The sequence below is a fragment of the Staurois parvus genome, unplaced genomic scaffold (assembly GCF_062004578.1).
Source record: "Staurois parvus isolate SC_StPar_1 unplaced genomic scaffold, SC_StPar_1.0 ptg000538l, whole genome shotgun sequence".
NCBI classification, from domain to species: Eukaryota; Metazoa; Chordata; class Amphibia; order Anura; family Ranidae; genus Staurois; species Staurois parvus.
The window spans coordinates 2,249,215-2,265,209 of NW_028318334.1; the positions used below are offsets into that span (position 1 = coordinate 2,249,215).

Genomic DNA, 15,995 nt, shown 5'->3' on the forward strand with positions numbered 1-15,995 from the left:
GAGCCTGTATTATGAAAATATATATCGGACAAAGCAGTGTAAAGAGCACCATTCTGTGCCATTACTTGCTACCCTGCAGCCAATGAAAATACATGAAGGAAACACTCACCACATCCTATACTCAATATAGGGACTTAGCTACCCCCTGCATTTTGGGAGGGAATAGGATGCCCTATGTTGGGAAGTAATGGAATTGTAGCATGTCTGGTGGAAGTGGTGGGACAACTGTAAAGGTACCATGGGTATGGGTGGGGGTGGGGCAAAGATGATACGGAAGGACATTTATTTATTTATTATGGACATAATTTATCTTATTCTTTCATTCCCTTAAACATTAAACTAAAAATAAAAAAAAGTCACCTATAAAAAACAATTCTCTCCATCATACTTTAGGCGCATGACAGAAAATTGAAGATTACCGAGTAGATGTTATGGACCACCAAAGAGTTCTTTTCAGGCTGATAAATCAGTGTTCACTGGCAATTGATCTGTTATAGCTTCTAGAGAAAAATGAAACGCAGACCCTGACTGTCAACTTTAGTAGCTGCGGACGGTTGGTGTAAAGCCAGCCATAGATAGTTGGAATCTCGGCCAGTTCAGCAGGGACCGGCCGAGGTTCGAACCATGTATGGGCAAGCTTAATGTACCCAAGTTGTAGGGTATTACATGCGATTATTGCTAGCGGCTATTATAGGCTTTCTCCAGGGAGAACACAATGGCTCCATGGGAGGGGTTCCCCTATCAACATTGACTGTGTTGATGGGGGATCAAGCCACAGGTTACAGGAAAGAAGTTTACACCGTCTATGGCTGGCTTGAGCTGACAGTATGACAGTATATTAGTGCGGTTTCACTTCAGCCAGTAATGTAAAACTGACCGCAGCCTTTCCTTCAATTCTTTCCAAAACATTCAAAATGGTCCCTTTTTTCCACCAATTTCATGAAAAACAGTTTGTTGTTCATGTTAAACCAGGCCCAACTTTTATTTGTATTTTCTCATATAGTTCAGGAAAACCAATCAGTAACGGCTTCCACACGAGTGCCGTCAGAAGATGCTACTCTTCTCAGACTAATAGCACAGGTCTCGCAGTGCATTCCGTTGTGATTTTACTAACACTGACTGCTCATGTCATGAAGATAAGGGAGGGTTTTCCCCGAAATGCATTGACTGTATTTGATGATCTTAACCTGACAGCACTAAGGGCTCATGTACACTGCAGCTGATAAACTCACGTTTAGGAACTGTTCAGTGTTTTTTTCCAGCAGCCCCTGAACTCTCCCTAATGTTCTCCTATGTGTCCATGTACACATCTTAGTTTAGTCATTTACAGGCATTTCAGTTTACAGTCGTTTTTTTTTTAACGCAGAAAACTTGCATTCAGCAGTCGATTTTATCAGTGTTTCAAACACAAAATGCGGCTAAACGTGTCAAATCGCATATATAAGCATTTGAGTCTGAAAATTATTTTTAACTCTTCCAGTTCCAGATGCTGTCCAGAGCCTTTTTTCATCATGAAAAATGCATGCAAAGGGTTTTCAAGGTACTCAGATGGACAAAACACCGAACACAGGATGTTCCTACCAAGCTTGTCACACATTGTAATGACCAATTCACACCTCAGACCTCTCCCACCCTTGAAAACAAAAGATATGTTAATGACCATTCACACCTCAAGATCCTCATGAAGTCCCCCCTGCAGGTGGCCTTAATGACTCACTCCACCAGCCAGCTTTCCCACCCTTGGAAACAAAAGTAATGTCAATGAGCAACTCACGCGTAATTACCTTGACACATACTGCTGTCTCTGCTTCTACTCTCTGTATTTCTCTGAAACAGTCTGAAATAGTTTATCACTTTTCAGTGCATTCTGGGCATTTGGGAGGTTCTCCTGTGCTTATCTTTAAAAAACACTTCTAACGCAAACGCACATAAATGCGCATAAACGTGTTATGCAAACGCAGCTAAACAGACGTTTTTTAACCTAGGTTTTCTAGCAGTCAGTTTCCATCGTTCAGAAGTGTCCCGTGTACATGGGGCCTAAAGGTGGTTGGCTGAGTGCCGTCAGTAAATGCTAGCCTTGATCAAGCCACTAACAGGTCCAGTTGTGCATTCTCTCATGATTTTATTACCATCCACTGCTCAAGTCCTAAACGAAGTGGAGGTTTTCCCCCGAAAAGCGTTGACTGCATTTGATGGCCCTAGCCATAAAAGGTTTCAAAACCTCATTTAAGTAAGATGAATATTTGTAGCACATGCTCCTCCATACACATCTAACAAGTTACTGTCTGGAGAGCGCACCCTTGTTGTTGCCAGAGAGGTAGCAGCCTTGGACCAGAACAGGGAAATCACACACTACGGGCAGGGGTCCTCAAACTTTTAAAACAGGGGACCATGGACCTTCACACTGTTGGGGGCCGGACTATAGTTTGAAAAAATATGAGCAAATTCCTATGCACACTGCACATATCTTATTTGTAGTCAAAAATAAGAAAAAAAATACAATATTTAAAATGCACTGTACTCTGTAACACACTGGACACCACAATGCACTGTACACTATAACGCACTGGACACCACAATGCACTGTACACTATAACGCACTGGACACCACAATGCATTGTAAATTGTAATGCACTGGATACCGCGATGCACTGTACACTAACGCACTGGACATCGCAATGCATTGTACATTGTAACACACTGAACACCACAATGCATTGTAGACTAACGCACTGGACACTGCAATGCATTGTACACTGTAACGCACTGGACACCATGATGCACTATACTCTGTAACGGACTAGATACCGAGATGCACTGTACACTGTAACGCACTGGACACCAAAATGCACTGTACATTGTAATCCACTGGACACCATAATGCACTGTAATCTGTAATGCACTGGACACCGCGATACACTGTAACACACTGGACACCACAATGCACTGTACATTGTAATGCACTGGACACCACAATGCACTGTATTCTGTAACACACTGGACACCAAAATACACTGTACACTAACAGACTGGACACCACAATGCACTGTACACTGTAACGCACTGGACACCGCAATACACTGTAACGCAGTTACACTGGAAACCACACTGCAATGCACTGTAACACACTGGACACCACAATGCACTGTACACTGTAACGCACTTGGCACCGCAATGCACTGTACTCTGTAACGCAGTTGGCACTGCAATGCACTGTACTCTGTAATGCACTGGATACTGCAATGCACTGTACTCTGTAATGCATTGGACACTAAAATGTACTGTAATTTGTAACGTACTGGATACCGCAATGCACTGCACACTAATGCACTGGATATCTCAATACACTGTACCCTGTAACGCATTTGGCACTGTAACACTCTGGACACCAAATGCACCGTACTGTGTAACGCACTGGACACTGCAATGCACTGTACAATGTAATGCAGTTGGCACCGCAATGCACGGTACTCTGTAACACACTGGACACCCCAATGCACTGTACTCTGTAACGCACTGGAAACCGCAATGCACTGTAATTTGTAACGCACTGGATACCGCAATGCACTGTAATTTGTAACGCACTGGATACCGCAATGCACTGCACACTAATGCACTGGATATCTCAATACACTGTACCCTGTAACGCACTTGGCACTGTAATGCACTGGACACCGCAATACACTGTACACTGTAATGCACTGGAAACCCAAATGCACTGTACACTAACACACTGGACACCTCAATGCACTGTACACTAACGCACTGGACACCAAAATGCACTGTACTGTGTAACGCACTGGACACCGCAATGCACTGTACTCTGTAAAGCACTGGACACCGCAATGCACTGTACACTGTAACTCACTGGACACCGCAATGCACTGTACTCTGTAACGCACTGGACACCGCAATGCACTGTACTCTGTAAAGCACTGGATACTGCAATGCACTGTACTCTGTAACTCACTGGACACCGCAATGCACTGTACTCTGTAAAGCACTGGACACCGCAATGCACTGTACACTGTAACTCACTGGACACCGCAATGCACTGTACTCTGTAACGCACTGGACACCGCAATGCACTGTACTCTGTAAAGCACTGGATACTGCAATGCACTGTACACTGTAACGCACTGGACACCGCAATGCACTGTACTCTGTAACGCACTGGACACCGCAATGCACTGTACTCTGTAACGCACTGGACACCGCAATGCACTGTACTCTGTAAAGCACTGGACACCACAATGCACTGTACTCTGTAACTCACTGGACACCGCAATGCACTGAACTCTGTAACTCCTTGGACACTGCAATGCACTGTACTCTGTAAAGCACTGGACACTGCAATGCACTGTGCACTGTAACTCATTGGACACCGCAATGCACTGTACTCTGTAACGCACTGGACACCGCAATGCACTGTACTCTGACGCACTGGACACCGCAATGCACTGTACTCTGACGCACTGGACACCGCAATGCACTGTACTCTGTAAAGCAATGGACACTGTAACTTACTGGACACCGCAATGTACTGTACTCTGTAACACACTGGACACCACAATGCACTGTACTCTGTAAAGCACTGGACACTGCAATGCACTGTACACTGTAACTCACTGGACACCACAATGCACTGTACTCTGTAACTCACTGGACACCACAATGCACTGTACTCTGTAACTCACTGGACACCGCAATGCAATGTCCTGGTGCCTGGTGTACTCTCCTCCTCTCCTGTTGCTCCTCTGGCTGCAGCAGGTGAAATAAGGGAATTCCAGTCTGCAGCTCACTGGGTCCTCACGGCCAAGGACTCAGTGAGCAGCCTAGCTATTTGCCTGTCCATTTTTGTTTTCCAATTTTTTTTTTTTTCGGCTGGCCCGGCAGGCTGCATAAATGGCTTTTGGGGGCCGTAATTTGAGGACCTCTGCTCCACGGTATAACCATCAGAACCCTTTTTCACTAACAAAAAAAAGAAACCTTTTCACAAAAAGAAAGACTCCACATGTACCTATGGGTTAAGTTACAAGTAGGTCTGCACCCCTATATTGGCAGAGGAAAATAATGTTATTAGCATTTTGCTGATAGGAAAAAAGGTGCCGAAAACGCATGATTTTGCCACAATTTTACCTGCAATTTGGCCAAAATTTTACCACGTTTAAGGTGAGTTTTTCATAGGTCATGTGACTCAAAAAAATGCATCAAAATGCAACACGTGTGCATTTTGATGGGTTTTCAGTGCCTTTCAGGCCTGGTGTACACCAATGCAGCTTGTGTTTTGTCTGTTTGCAGTGCGTTTTGCATTTTTGCATACGCGTTTGATGCTTTTTTTTAATTTTTTTTTTGGCTAACTTGTTGCTGGGCAGTTTAAAAACACAAACGCGTATTCAATGCATTTCAGTCCTAGTTCACACCAATACAGTTTGCATTTTGGCCATTTTGCAGTGTGTTTTCCATGAACGTTTTTGACAAGTTTTTTTTATGAATTTTGAGTTTATTTTTTTTTTTTATTGGCCAAAATGTTGCTGGTCAGATTAAAAATGCAAAATGCATCAAAAACACAACACATGTGCATTGTTTATGCATTTTTGATGCGTATTCAATGCAGTTTAGGTTTGGTTCACTCCAATGCAGTTTGCGTTTTGTCCATTTTGCAGTGCGTTTTGCATTTTTTACACATTTTTGATGCGGTTTGTTTGTATTTTTGGCCAACTTGTTGCTGGACAGTTCCGTGGTTGGGATTCGAACCAACGACCCTAGTACTGCCAGGCGGAAGTGCTAACCATTTAGCCACTGTGCTGCCCTAAATATGCACCAAAAATGTGGCATGCAGGAATTTTAATACCACAAGGGAAGTGCAATGGAACAGTGTGAAGACATACATTGAATTTAAAGGGATGCATTTTTCTTGATCTTTTCTTCTGCCTTTTTATAACACAAAAGCGCTGCAAAAATTGCTCAGCGTGAAAGCAGCCTATTGGACGAAAGGTGCTGAAAATAAATTCATATTCATTTAAGTTCATGACATTAATTAAAAATTTGAATATAATACAAATGTGTGTATATATATGTATATATATATATATATATTTTTTTTTTTTTTCAAAACTGTCCATTTCGGTTAAATGCATCCTGAATTTTCAGTTTCAGTCCAAGAATTTTCATTTCGGTGCACCACTAGTCTGCAGTGGATCCCAATAAGTTTAAAGGTGAGCACATACCCCCAGTGCATAAATGTTGAGACATCGGCTCTTCTAGGGCCAGTACACTGGTGGCATTAAAGATGGCTTTTGGCGTAAGGACCTATGTTGTATGCATGAGGAATGCAGGTGACAATTCAGAAAGATGAAGTATAGGATAGACTATTATAAATGGGGGGGGGGAGCACACAGCCTGGGAATGTAGCCATATGGGGAAGGGGGGAAGCACAAGCACCCTGCACGTTTCATTAAGTGGAAACTCACACGAAAACGGTAGGTGGGTATGGTGATGTCAAAGTTGCATGGAAAAGTAAAGCAGGCCATACATACAAATTCAACTATCAAATATAAAGTGGTGGGAGGCATTGCCAACACCGCCTGGCCCAACGAGAGGAAAAAATAGTGGCCAAATAGTAACGGCAGCCAATCAACTGCAGCTGCTGTTGGGGTATTGTGACATTTGCGGTGTTGATTGTCTACATTAGCCATCTGGGGAGGTTCTTCCATCCATGCTGTTTAGTGTGGATGAATACATCTATATTATGTGCATGGCCGGGGTTATTATGGACACCTTGTGGAGCTTGCTGTCAAGCCAACCTGTTCCTTTGCCTAGTGCTGTCCAGAATAGCAAAGTGCTGGTTGGAGAGAAGGTGAAGGAGTTCATTGTATAACACCACCCAAGAGAACCAAGAAAAATGCCTCTTGATTGACCTTTCCTAGAAATGAGCCGTGCCCAGGTCTACCAGACAGTGAGCAAGGTCCCAGCCTCTGCCCAACCCACAGGTAAATTAAATGGGCCCTTGGGTCCCACAAGACCCCTTTCAAGCTGTACAAATGATATGGCCACCCCAACCCTCTAATTTAAATCACAGGGCTGGAACCTGTAGGCAAATGAGGACATGTGACTTTCCTGATTACATACATGTTCCAGGTCCATGAAGGAAATGATTGATTCAGCCTAACAGTCAGGCAATTGGCTTTTTCAGGAGGTCAACACTGGTAATATTCTATGTCTCCTATGACAGATCTGCATAAAGTGGGACTCCGGGAAAGATCTCTTTTACAGACTTGCATTGGTCCAGCTTGGGCTATTGTAAGTCTCCATATCAGGGATTCAGAAGACCATGGGGGATCCTGGAAATCATTGCATTAGTCGGCACTACATACAGGGATAGCCATGATTGTCAAGGTGCTGCTCCGGCAGCTTTCTTTCTGAACACAGAAGGCCACTCTCTTGGCTCTGCCGCCATTCAGAGAATGCCTTGTATCTTTTTCAATGAAAACAAGGCGTCCTATGATTGGATAATCACTCGCCACCTCTTCCAATCACAGAATGCTTTGTATTGATTGCAAAAAAAAAGACTATCTCTGCATGGTGTCAATGCAGAACAAGTGACCCCGTGTTCAGTGTGGAGAGGGGAAGCCACTGCGGCGGCACCCGGAAGATCGGGATTTCATTGTAGCACAGACTACTACAGTCATTTTCAGCATCCTCAGCAATCCTCTGGAGATGAGAAATGGATTCTCATAATGAGTCAAGCTGGATGAAAGTATGAATGGAGAAAAACTCATTCCTGGAGATCCTCTTTAAAACCTTGGTGCAGACCCATCCAGCGCTGAATCCTCACCCATCCCCTTCCACAGATAGGAGGTAGGGACTCAGCTGCTGTGTAGTGACTTGCACCATTGATTGCAGGCAGTGCTGCACCCGGCCACCAATAATCCTGATATGTGGTGAGATGTACAATACTCTGTGCTCTTACCTTCATAATACCGGTAGTTTTTGGAGTCCCTTGTCCTCTTTCCCCAGAGTGCTCCCTGCTGCTCCTCCCAGACTGCGGACTGTCCTCTGAGCATCCTCCATTCAGCACCAAGTCTTCTGCTCCCCGGCTGTGCCCCCCAGGAGTCAGGCTACCCCCGTCCTGCACCCCCAGAAGTCCCACCACCGCTGCTGCAGCAGCAGCACAAGCAGCTGAGTCCCGGACATCTGCCATCCTCAGCCTGGCATCATCCACACCATGTGAGATATGTGCACACTCTTCTCTGTCTATGGCACTGCCCACAGGAGGAAACACAGGGGACTTCACATTGTCCTTCAGCCTGGGTGCAAACAATAGGACCACCGAGCAGCACAAATAATTACCCAGACAACCCTGAGAGCTGCCTAACCACGTCCAATGTGCTGGCTCACAACAGAGGAATCTGTGTCCTGGGGTCCAGGGTCAGGGAATCTGGGGTGGTCCAGGGTCAGGGAATCTGGGGTGTGGGGTCATAGAATCTGGGGTGTCTTGCGGTCAGGGAATCTGGGGTGTGGGGTCAGAGAATCTGGGATGTCTTGGGGTCAGGGAATCTGGGTTCTTCTGGGGTTTAGGGTCAACAAATCTGAGGTCTTCTGGTGTCCTAGGTCACCTCATCAAAGGGATCTGTGTTCTGCGGTCCAGGGTCAGTGAATCTGGGGAGGTGTTTTGGGGTTCAGCATCACTGAAGGCTGTGCTTTGGGGTCCCTGAAATAGTTATGTAAAATAAGTCTAATAATGACAGAATCCTGAGATGGGCAAGTAGTAATCTATAGAGAAATATCAGTGATCACCGTGTTCTGGGGTTCAGGGACACTGGTTCACATGAAGTTCTAGGGTTCAGGGTCACTTGTTAAAGGAAGACATTCAGTGTGCATGACTGTCAAAGGATGACTATATTAGTGGGAATAGGGGGTGCTGGCTTACTTATCTTGGTAAATATGGGGGTGCAGAGTTATATTGGTAGGTATGGGGGTGCAGAGTCCTTATGCTGAAGAGTATGGTAGTGCAGAGTCCTGGATTGGTGTGTTTGGGGGGTGCAGAGTCCTTGATCAGTAGGTATGAGGGAACAGAGTCCTTATATTGCTGAGAATGGGGGTGCAGAGTCCTGGATCAGTGAGTGTGGGGGTGCAGAGTCCTGGATCAGTGAGTGTGGGGGTGCAGAGTCCTGGACCGATGAGTATGGGGGTGCAGAGCCCTAAATTTGTAGTTATGGAGGTGCAGAGTCCCGGATGGAGGGGGTGCAGAGTCCTGGATTGGTGGGTGCAGAGTCCCGGATGGGGGGGGGGTGTAGAATCCCGGATCGTGGGGGTCCAGAGTCCCGGATCGGGGGGTGTCTGCAGAATCCCGGATTGGGGGGGAGGTGCAGAATCCCGGATCGGGGGGGGGGGCAGAATCCTGGATTGGGGGGGTGCAGAATCCCCGACCGGGGGGTGCACGGTCCCGGATCGGTGTGCAGGGATCCCGGCAGGGCTGTGTGCAGTAGATGTCGGTCCTGTAGAGATGTCAGCGGTGGGACAGTGAGTCGGTCCTATACATCAGATCCGTGCTATGAGCCCCATTGTGCGAATCCCCGGCCGTCCTCCAGCCCGGAGATGAGCCGGCATTGTCTGCAGTGAGTCCAGTGTGGGATCGGGCGGTAGGGGCTGAGCTCGGATCAATGCTTTGTTATGGGATGTCCGCTGTGCTCGGTGCCGGGAGCCGCGACCCGTCCGCTCCGCTCTTCCCATCCGCTGTGTGTCTCCATCCTCCAGTCTCTCCCCTCCCCCGACACAGCCGGGACTTCCTCATCACACGTGCCGGAGGAGCCGCACCACCCGGGGTCCGCACAGCGGAGGAGGGACCATTAACCCCTCTGTCACCGCACACTGCACCGTGCTGCCTGCAGGGCGGAGGACCTACCTACAGACTACCCGACCTACAGAACCAGGGGAACCTACCTACAGACTACCCAACCTACAGAGCCAGGGGGACCTACCTACAGACTACCCGACCTACAGAGCCAGGGGAACCTACCTACAGACTACCCGACCTACCTACAGAGTACCCGACCTACCTACAGACTACCCGACCTACCTACAGAGTACCCGACCTACAGAGCAAGGGGGACCCACCTACAGACTACCCGACCTACAGAGCCAGGGGAACCTACCTACAGACTACCCGACCTACAGAGCCAGGGGGACCCACCTACAGACTACCCGACCTACAGAGCCAGGGTAACCTGCCTACAGACTACCCGACCTACAGAGCCAGGGTAACCTACCTACAGACTACCCGACCTAACTAAAGATTACCCCACCTACCTACAGAGTACCCGACCTACCTACAGACTACCCGACCTACAGAGCCAGGGGGACCCACCTACAGACTACCCGACCTACAGAGCCAGGGGAACCTACCTACACACTACCCGACCTACCTACACACTACCCAACCTACAGAGCCAGGGGGACCTACCTACAGACTACCCGACCTACCGAGCCAGGGGGACCTACCTACAGACTACCCGACCTCCCTACAGAGTACCCAACCTACACAGCAAGGGGGACTTACCTACAGACTACCTGACCTACCTACAGATCTAGAGAGCCAGGGGGAGCTACCTACAGACTACCCGACCTACCTACACACTACCCGACCTACAGAGCCAGGGGGACCCACCTACAGACTACCCGACCTACAGAGCCAGGGGAACCTACCTACAGACTACCCGACCTACAGAGCCAGGGGGACCCACCTACAGACTACCTGTCCTACAGAGCCAGGGGGACCCACCTACAGACTACCTGACTTACAGAGCCAGGGGGACCCACCTACAGACTACCCGGCCTACAGAGCCAGGGGGACCTACCTACAGACTACCCGATCTACCTACAGACTACCCGACCTACAGAGCCAGGGGGACCTACCTACAGACTACCCGACCTACAGAGCCAGGGGGACCTACCTACAGACTACCCGACCTACAGAGCCAGGGGGACCTACCTACAGACTACCCGATCTACCTACAGACTACCCGATCTACCTACAGACTGCCCGACCTACAGAGCAAGGGGAACCTACCTACTGACTACCCGATCTACCTACAGACTACCCGACATACAGAGCCAGGGGGACCTACCTACAGACTACCCGACCTACCTACAGACTACCCAACCTACACAGCAAGGGGGACTTACCTACAGATTACCCGACCTACCTACAGACCTAGAGAGCCAGGGGGAGCTACCTACAGACTTCCCGACCTACACAGCAAGGGGGACTTACCTACAGAGCCAGGGGGAGCTACCTACAGAGCCAGGGGGACCTACCTACAGACTAGCCGTCCTACACAGCAACAGGGACTTACCTACAGACTTCCCAACCTACACAGCAAGGGGGACTTACCTACAGAGCTGGGGGACCTACCTACAGACTACCCAACCTATACAGCAAGGGGGACTTACCTACAGAGCCAGGGGAACCTACCTACACAGCAAGAGGGACTTACCCACAGAGCAGAGGAAGCTACCTACAGAGCCAGGGGGACCTACCTACAGACTACTCAGGATCACTATCACACTGCGGGTCAGTATTCATAGCGAAGCATACTCCATGCATTATACATGACATTTATATGTAGATTGTTTTGATCCAGGGGCGGACTGACAACTCATGGGGCCCCCGGGCAATAGGGGATCATGGGGCACCTGTGTCCTTGCCCAAACTCAAAAAAGCCTATGAAAGAGGTACCGGGGCATCTCATGGGGCCCCCTACTGACCCCGGGCCCTCGGTTAGTGCCCGAGTTTCCAAATAGTCAGTCCGCCCCTGGTTTGATCATTATATTATTGTGTAAATTGTTATATTTTTCTTTATATCTGCTTTATTCCCACATACCCTCATTGTCCTGATGAAGCTTTTGGATTTGGACAAGCATGCCTGTGCATATACAATGTTCATCATATAGTAGTGTTGCATATACACTGCTCAAAGAAATGAAAGGAGCTCTCTGAAAACACATCAGATCTCAATGGGGACAAATCTCCTGCTGGATATCTATACTGATCTGGACTGGGTAATGTGTTAAGAATGTAAGGATTCCCCAGCATTTGATGGAAATGAAAATTATCAACCTACAGAGGACTGAATTCAAAGACACCCTGAAAAACAAAGTGAAAAAATGATGCAGCAGGCTAGTCCATTTTGCTGAAATTTCATTGCAGCAACTCAGAATGGTCCTCAGTAGTTTGTATGGCCCCCACATGCTTGTATGCGTGTCTGACAACATTGGGGCATGCTCCTAATGAGACGACGGATGGTGTCCTGGGGTATTTCCTCCCAGATCTGGACCAGGGCATCACTGAGCTTCTGGACAGTCTGAGGTGCAACCTGGCGGTGTGAGAAAGAATGGAATAGAAATGGAAGAATATCAACATTTTTGATGCCAAATCTGAACCCCATTGAAGTTGGTGGTAGCTGAATCTGTCAATTTGTTTCCATTGTTAAGACTCATAGCCAAGAGCTAGGCAATAAAAGTGTCTGGAGGGTTGTACCCTACCCCGGGGACGTGTTCCAATACAAGAAAATGTGAAAAGATACCTTTGTGCCGGGAGCAGGGAATGCAATAGTGCTGAAAGTGTAACATTAAAAATGTAATATTGCTTAAAACAACCTGCTTGGGGGGGGGGGGGTCTTTGGGTCCCCTAGTTGTTCCCCTAAACCTGCCTTTACGTTGGTGTATGTCTACCACGTAAGTTATATTTCCAAAGTGACATGGGGGGGGGCATGTGACAAGGACAAGGGCCTCTTCCCCATATCCCTGGCCCATTGGTTTTAGGGGTGCACGAGGGGACATAACAGAACTGGAAAACCCCCCTAAGGAAAAAGGGCCCCCAGATATCCAGCTCCCCCATATGAATGGTAGGGAGCACATAGTATCCCTACTACTCACAGAAATGTCAGTTGTAAATAAACCCACATTTTGCCAAATCCTTTATGATAAAAGTGACGCATCCAAAAATTCGGTGTTGTAACTTCAGTGTGCATCCCTGCCAATGTCACCTGCCGATCGTCTGCAGAACAAGGACATTGGGGCCAGATTCAGTGGAATGGAGCAGTGGATTGGCTCATTCATTATCTGGACTCATTCTTGAGGTAGGTATCTGCCTCTCCCCAGTCTGCACTTCATTGCGGAGCTCTGTGTAGCTCAGACTGGCACTGTCCTGGGTGCCATGAACTCCTTTCCACCAGAAGAATGTGGTATGGCAGTGCTGATTTGGACATTCCTTCCTTATGTTCAGCTACCTTCCCCATTTCAGGCTGTGTCCCCCCAGAGCGCCCCCTACTGGAGGGACAGCCTCTTATTTGCATAATTATCAGGGTTTTTCCTGTTTTTATCATCCCTGGGGACATAAGGCTTGAGTTTTATGATATACTCTTAGGCTGCTTTTGCACTGGTTTGGTGTGCTTCTCCCCCAACCCATGTGCAGAGCGGGGTGCCCATGTTTTGATGTGGGTTGGCTGTGCTTTTCCATGGGCTTTTCCATGGGCTTCTATTGTGTACCGTAGCTTTCTGAAAGCACACCAAAACTGCAGGGCATGGGGGGGGGGGGAGGAGGTCTGTGGTGGGGCGCAGCTGGCCCGTGTCGAGGTGTGAGTGCCTTGCTCTGCTCTGCTGGGGGAGGGGTGCTCCAAATCAGTGCCATGGGGACCTCCAGTCTCCTTCAGACCTAGGTGATTTGTCACACTTCAGCTGTCACACAACATTGCATGACAAGGGACTCCATTATAGTCTATAGGGCCTGTAACAGCTTATACCCAGAGATTGACGCAGTCCTCCATTTTGTTAAGAATCTCCATGTTGTCCCTCATTTTTCCCCCTTTCCTCTCTGGTAATCCACAGGGACATATGTGTGTTGGAAGGGTCACAGGCAGGCTAGAGCACGGCAGGGAGCCCAGAGCTATAAAACACCTCTCTGAGCAAGGTGCCTGGCTGTCTGAGCAACCTGTGCCATTTAACACCTCGTAGAGGGGCTTTCCTAGGAGTTCAAGGCATTCCAAAGAAGCACAAATCAGATAAACACTTTTCAAAATCCATTTTTCCCCTATGTCTCATATCTTGGAATATGAGAGACTTACATAAAAACCAGACATATCATCAGATTGGCTTAGAGAAGACGAACAATTTGATGGGTCACTTGCCTTGTCTCGAATACATAGGAAAGCTGAAAAATAGATCTCGTGAACCGTTCAGTGTATAATTTCATAATTCATATCTAATGAATCCTCAGACGTGTCTGCATAATAATCTACCCGCGGGTGGGATGTCACTTGTGCATAGGAAAAGTTATGAGCCAAAATATGAACTACACAAGATTTTGGCTCTAGTTTAGGTCCACGCCCAGACCTCCATGCCCTAAACAAGGTATTGGTCCTTAACTTCAGAGACACCCTGCTGGGGAATTACAAATTAGGCTGTCAGGCCTAAGAAAAGTAAATTGAAGACGTCTCCCATTTTTAACATCAGTACCACCTGGGGAGACCCGTGCCCTTTCGCTCTGAAACTTGGATCTGCTAACCAAGGACTTTGGCAAGTACCTTAACCCTTTTACCTCTCTCTGATATCTCTTTGCTGTGCTGTTAGTCTCTGTACATTTATATACATATCTTAGTTACATCTTTTTCTGTAAATATTTTTATTGCACCCGTTTGACCTTTTAGTAATAAATCTTTCCTTCTGAAAGTGTTGAACTGTTTCTATAGTGCTTGATTGCAATTTACGAGTTCCTGCCTCTAAAGAGAACGCTACTGTGTTTGTTTAACCCTCTGCATAATCGGCCTGCAGTGACCGTATTATGCAGACGATTATCTCAACCATTATAGTGTTTTAGCTGATATCCTTGAGTTTCCTCTTCCTCTGTACAAAAAGGAGGTGGTGGCAGTGTGAAGGGTTAATTGCGTAATTAACCTGACCCAGTAACAATCGCTCAGGCTGCCGGTACATCGATTGTGGTCGAATTAGCTGGAAAATTGTTGTGCAGGGTGCAGCTGGGTGTGGCACTGTTACGCATTTGACATCACGGTTTTTGATCGGCTAGTCCTTTGGTCACAAGTTTGGTGAGAAGGTCTGGGGTCTGACGCCGCGATCGTGACAGATTGGCTGGCAGCGTACATGGGATAGTTGCATTAAGAGCTACAGTGCAGTGTTAAAAAACTGGCTCTGCACTGAAGGATTGTAACCTTTGTGGAAACAGTCCTTAGAAACAAGCGGTGCATTTTTTAGAGAGAGAGAGAGAGACATTTCGCAACAGCTCCTTCATCTTTCTACTTTCTATTCTATCTTTGCTTGCTATTATGCCTGGTGACGCAGAATACAAGAAAATGAGCAAAAGTGATTTGGTGAGAAGGTCTGGGGTCTGACGCCGCGATCGTGACAGGGCCCATTCACACATATGCAATGCGCCTCTATACAGTTTGAAAAAAGATGCAGGCACTTCTTTTGTTGCCATTTTGATTTCAAAGCATTGTTGCAGACTGTCTATAAATGTATGGATTTTTTACAAAAAAGAGGCACTTTTTTCCTCTCTGTGGGAATAGGATTATAACTTTTTTTTTTTTTTTTTTTTTTATGGTTGAATTGGATGGACTTTTGTCTTTTTTCAGCCAGACTAACTATGTCAGATGGACCAAAGCATGATATCCCAGAGGTATTCTATCGGATTTCAGTCAAGCGAGCGTGGGGCCATACAATGGTATCAATTCCTTCATCCTCCGGGAACTGCCTGCATACTCTCGCCACATGAGGCCGGGCATTGTCTTGCACCAGGAGGAATCCAGGACCCAGCGTAGGGTCTGACAATGGGTCCAAAGATTTCATCCCGATACCTAATGGCAGTCAGGGTGCCATTGTCTAGCCTGCAGAGGTCTATGCGTCCCTCCATGGATATGCCTCCCCAGACCATCACTGACCCACCACCAAAACAGTCATGCTGAACGATGTTACAGGCA

At 47.3% G+C, this 15,995-nt stretch overlaps 2 protein-coding genes across 2 annotated transcripts in view; one reads left to right on the forward strand and one right to left on the reverse strand.

Annotated features, from left to right (window-relative positions):
- LOC149451451 (inactive phospholipase C-like protein 2) overlaps positions 1 to 9,838 on the reverse strand; it is a 289,791-nt gene extending 279,953 nt beyond the window's left edge. The window contains exon 1 of the mRNA XM_089690633.1: positions 7,973 to 9,838. Coding sequence (XP_089546759.1) covers positions 7,973 to 8,203 — 231 coding nt within the window. The 5' untranslated portion in view covers positions 8,204 to 9,838. The remainder of the gene's footprint in view (positions 1 to 7,972) is intronic.
- Positions 9,681 to 15,995, forward strand: part of LOC149451452 (uncharacterized) — a 59,713-nt gene continuing 53,398 nt past the window's right edge. Inside the window, exons 1-2 of the mRNA XM_089690616.1 lie at positions 9,681 to 10,262; positions 10,594 to 11,575. Coding sequence (XP_089546742.1) covers positions 9,681 to 10,262; positions 10,594 to 11,575 — 1,564 coding nt within the window. The remainder of the gene's footprint in view (positions 10,263 to 10,593; positions 11,576 to 15,995) is intronic.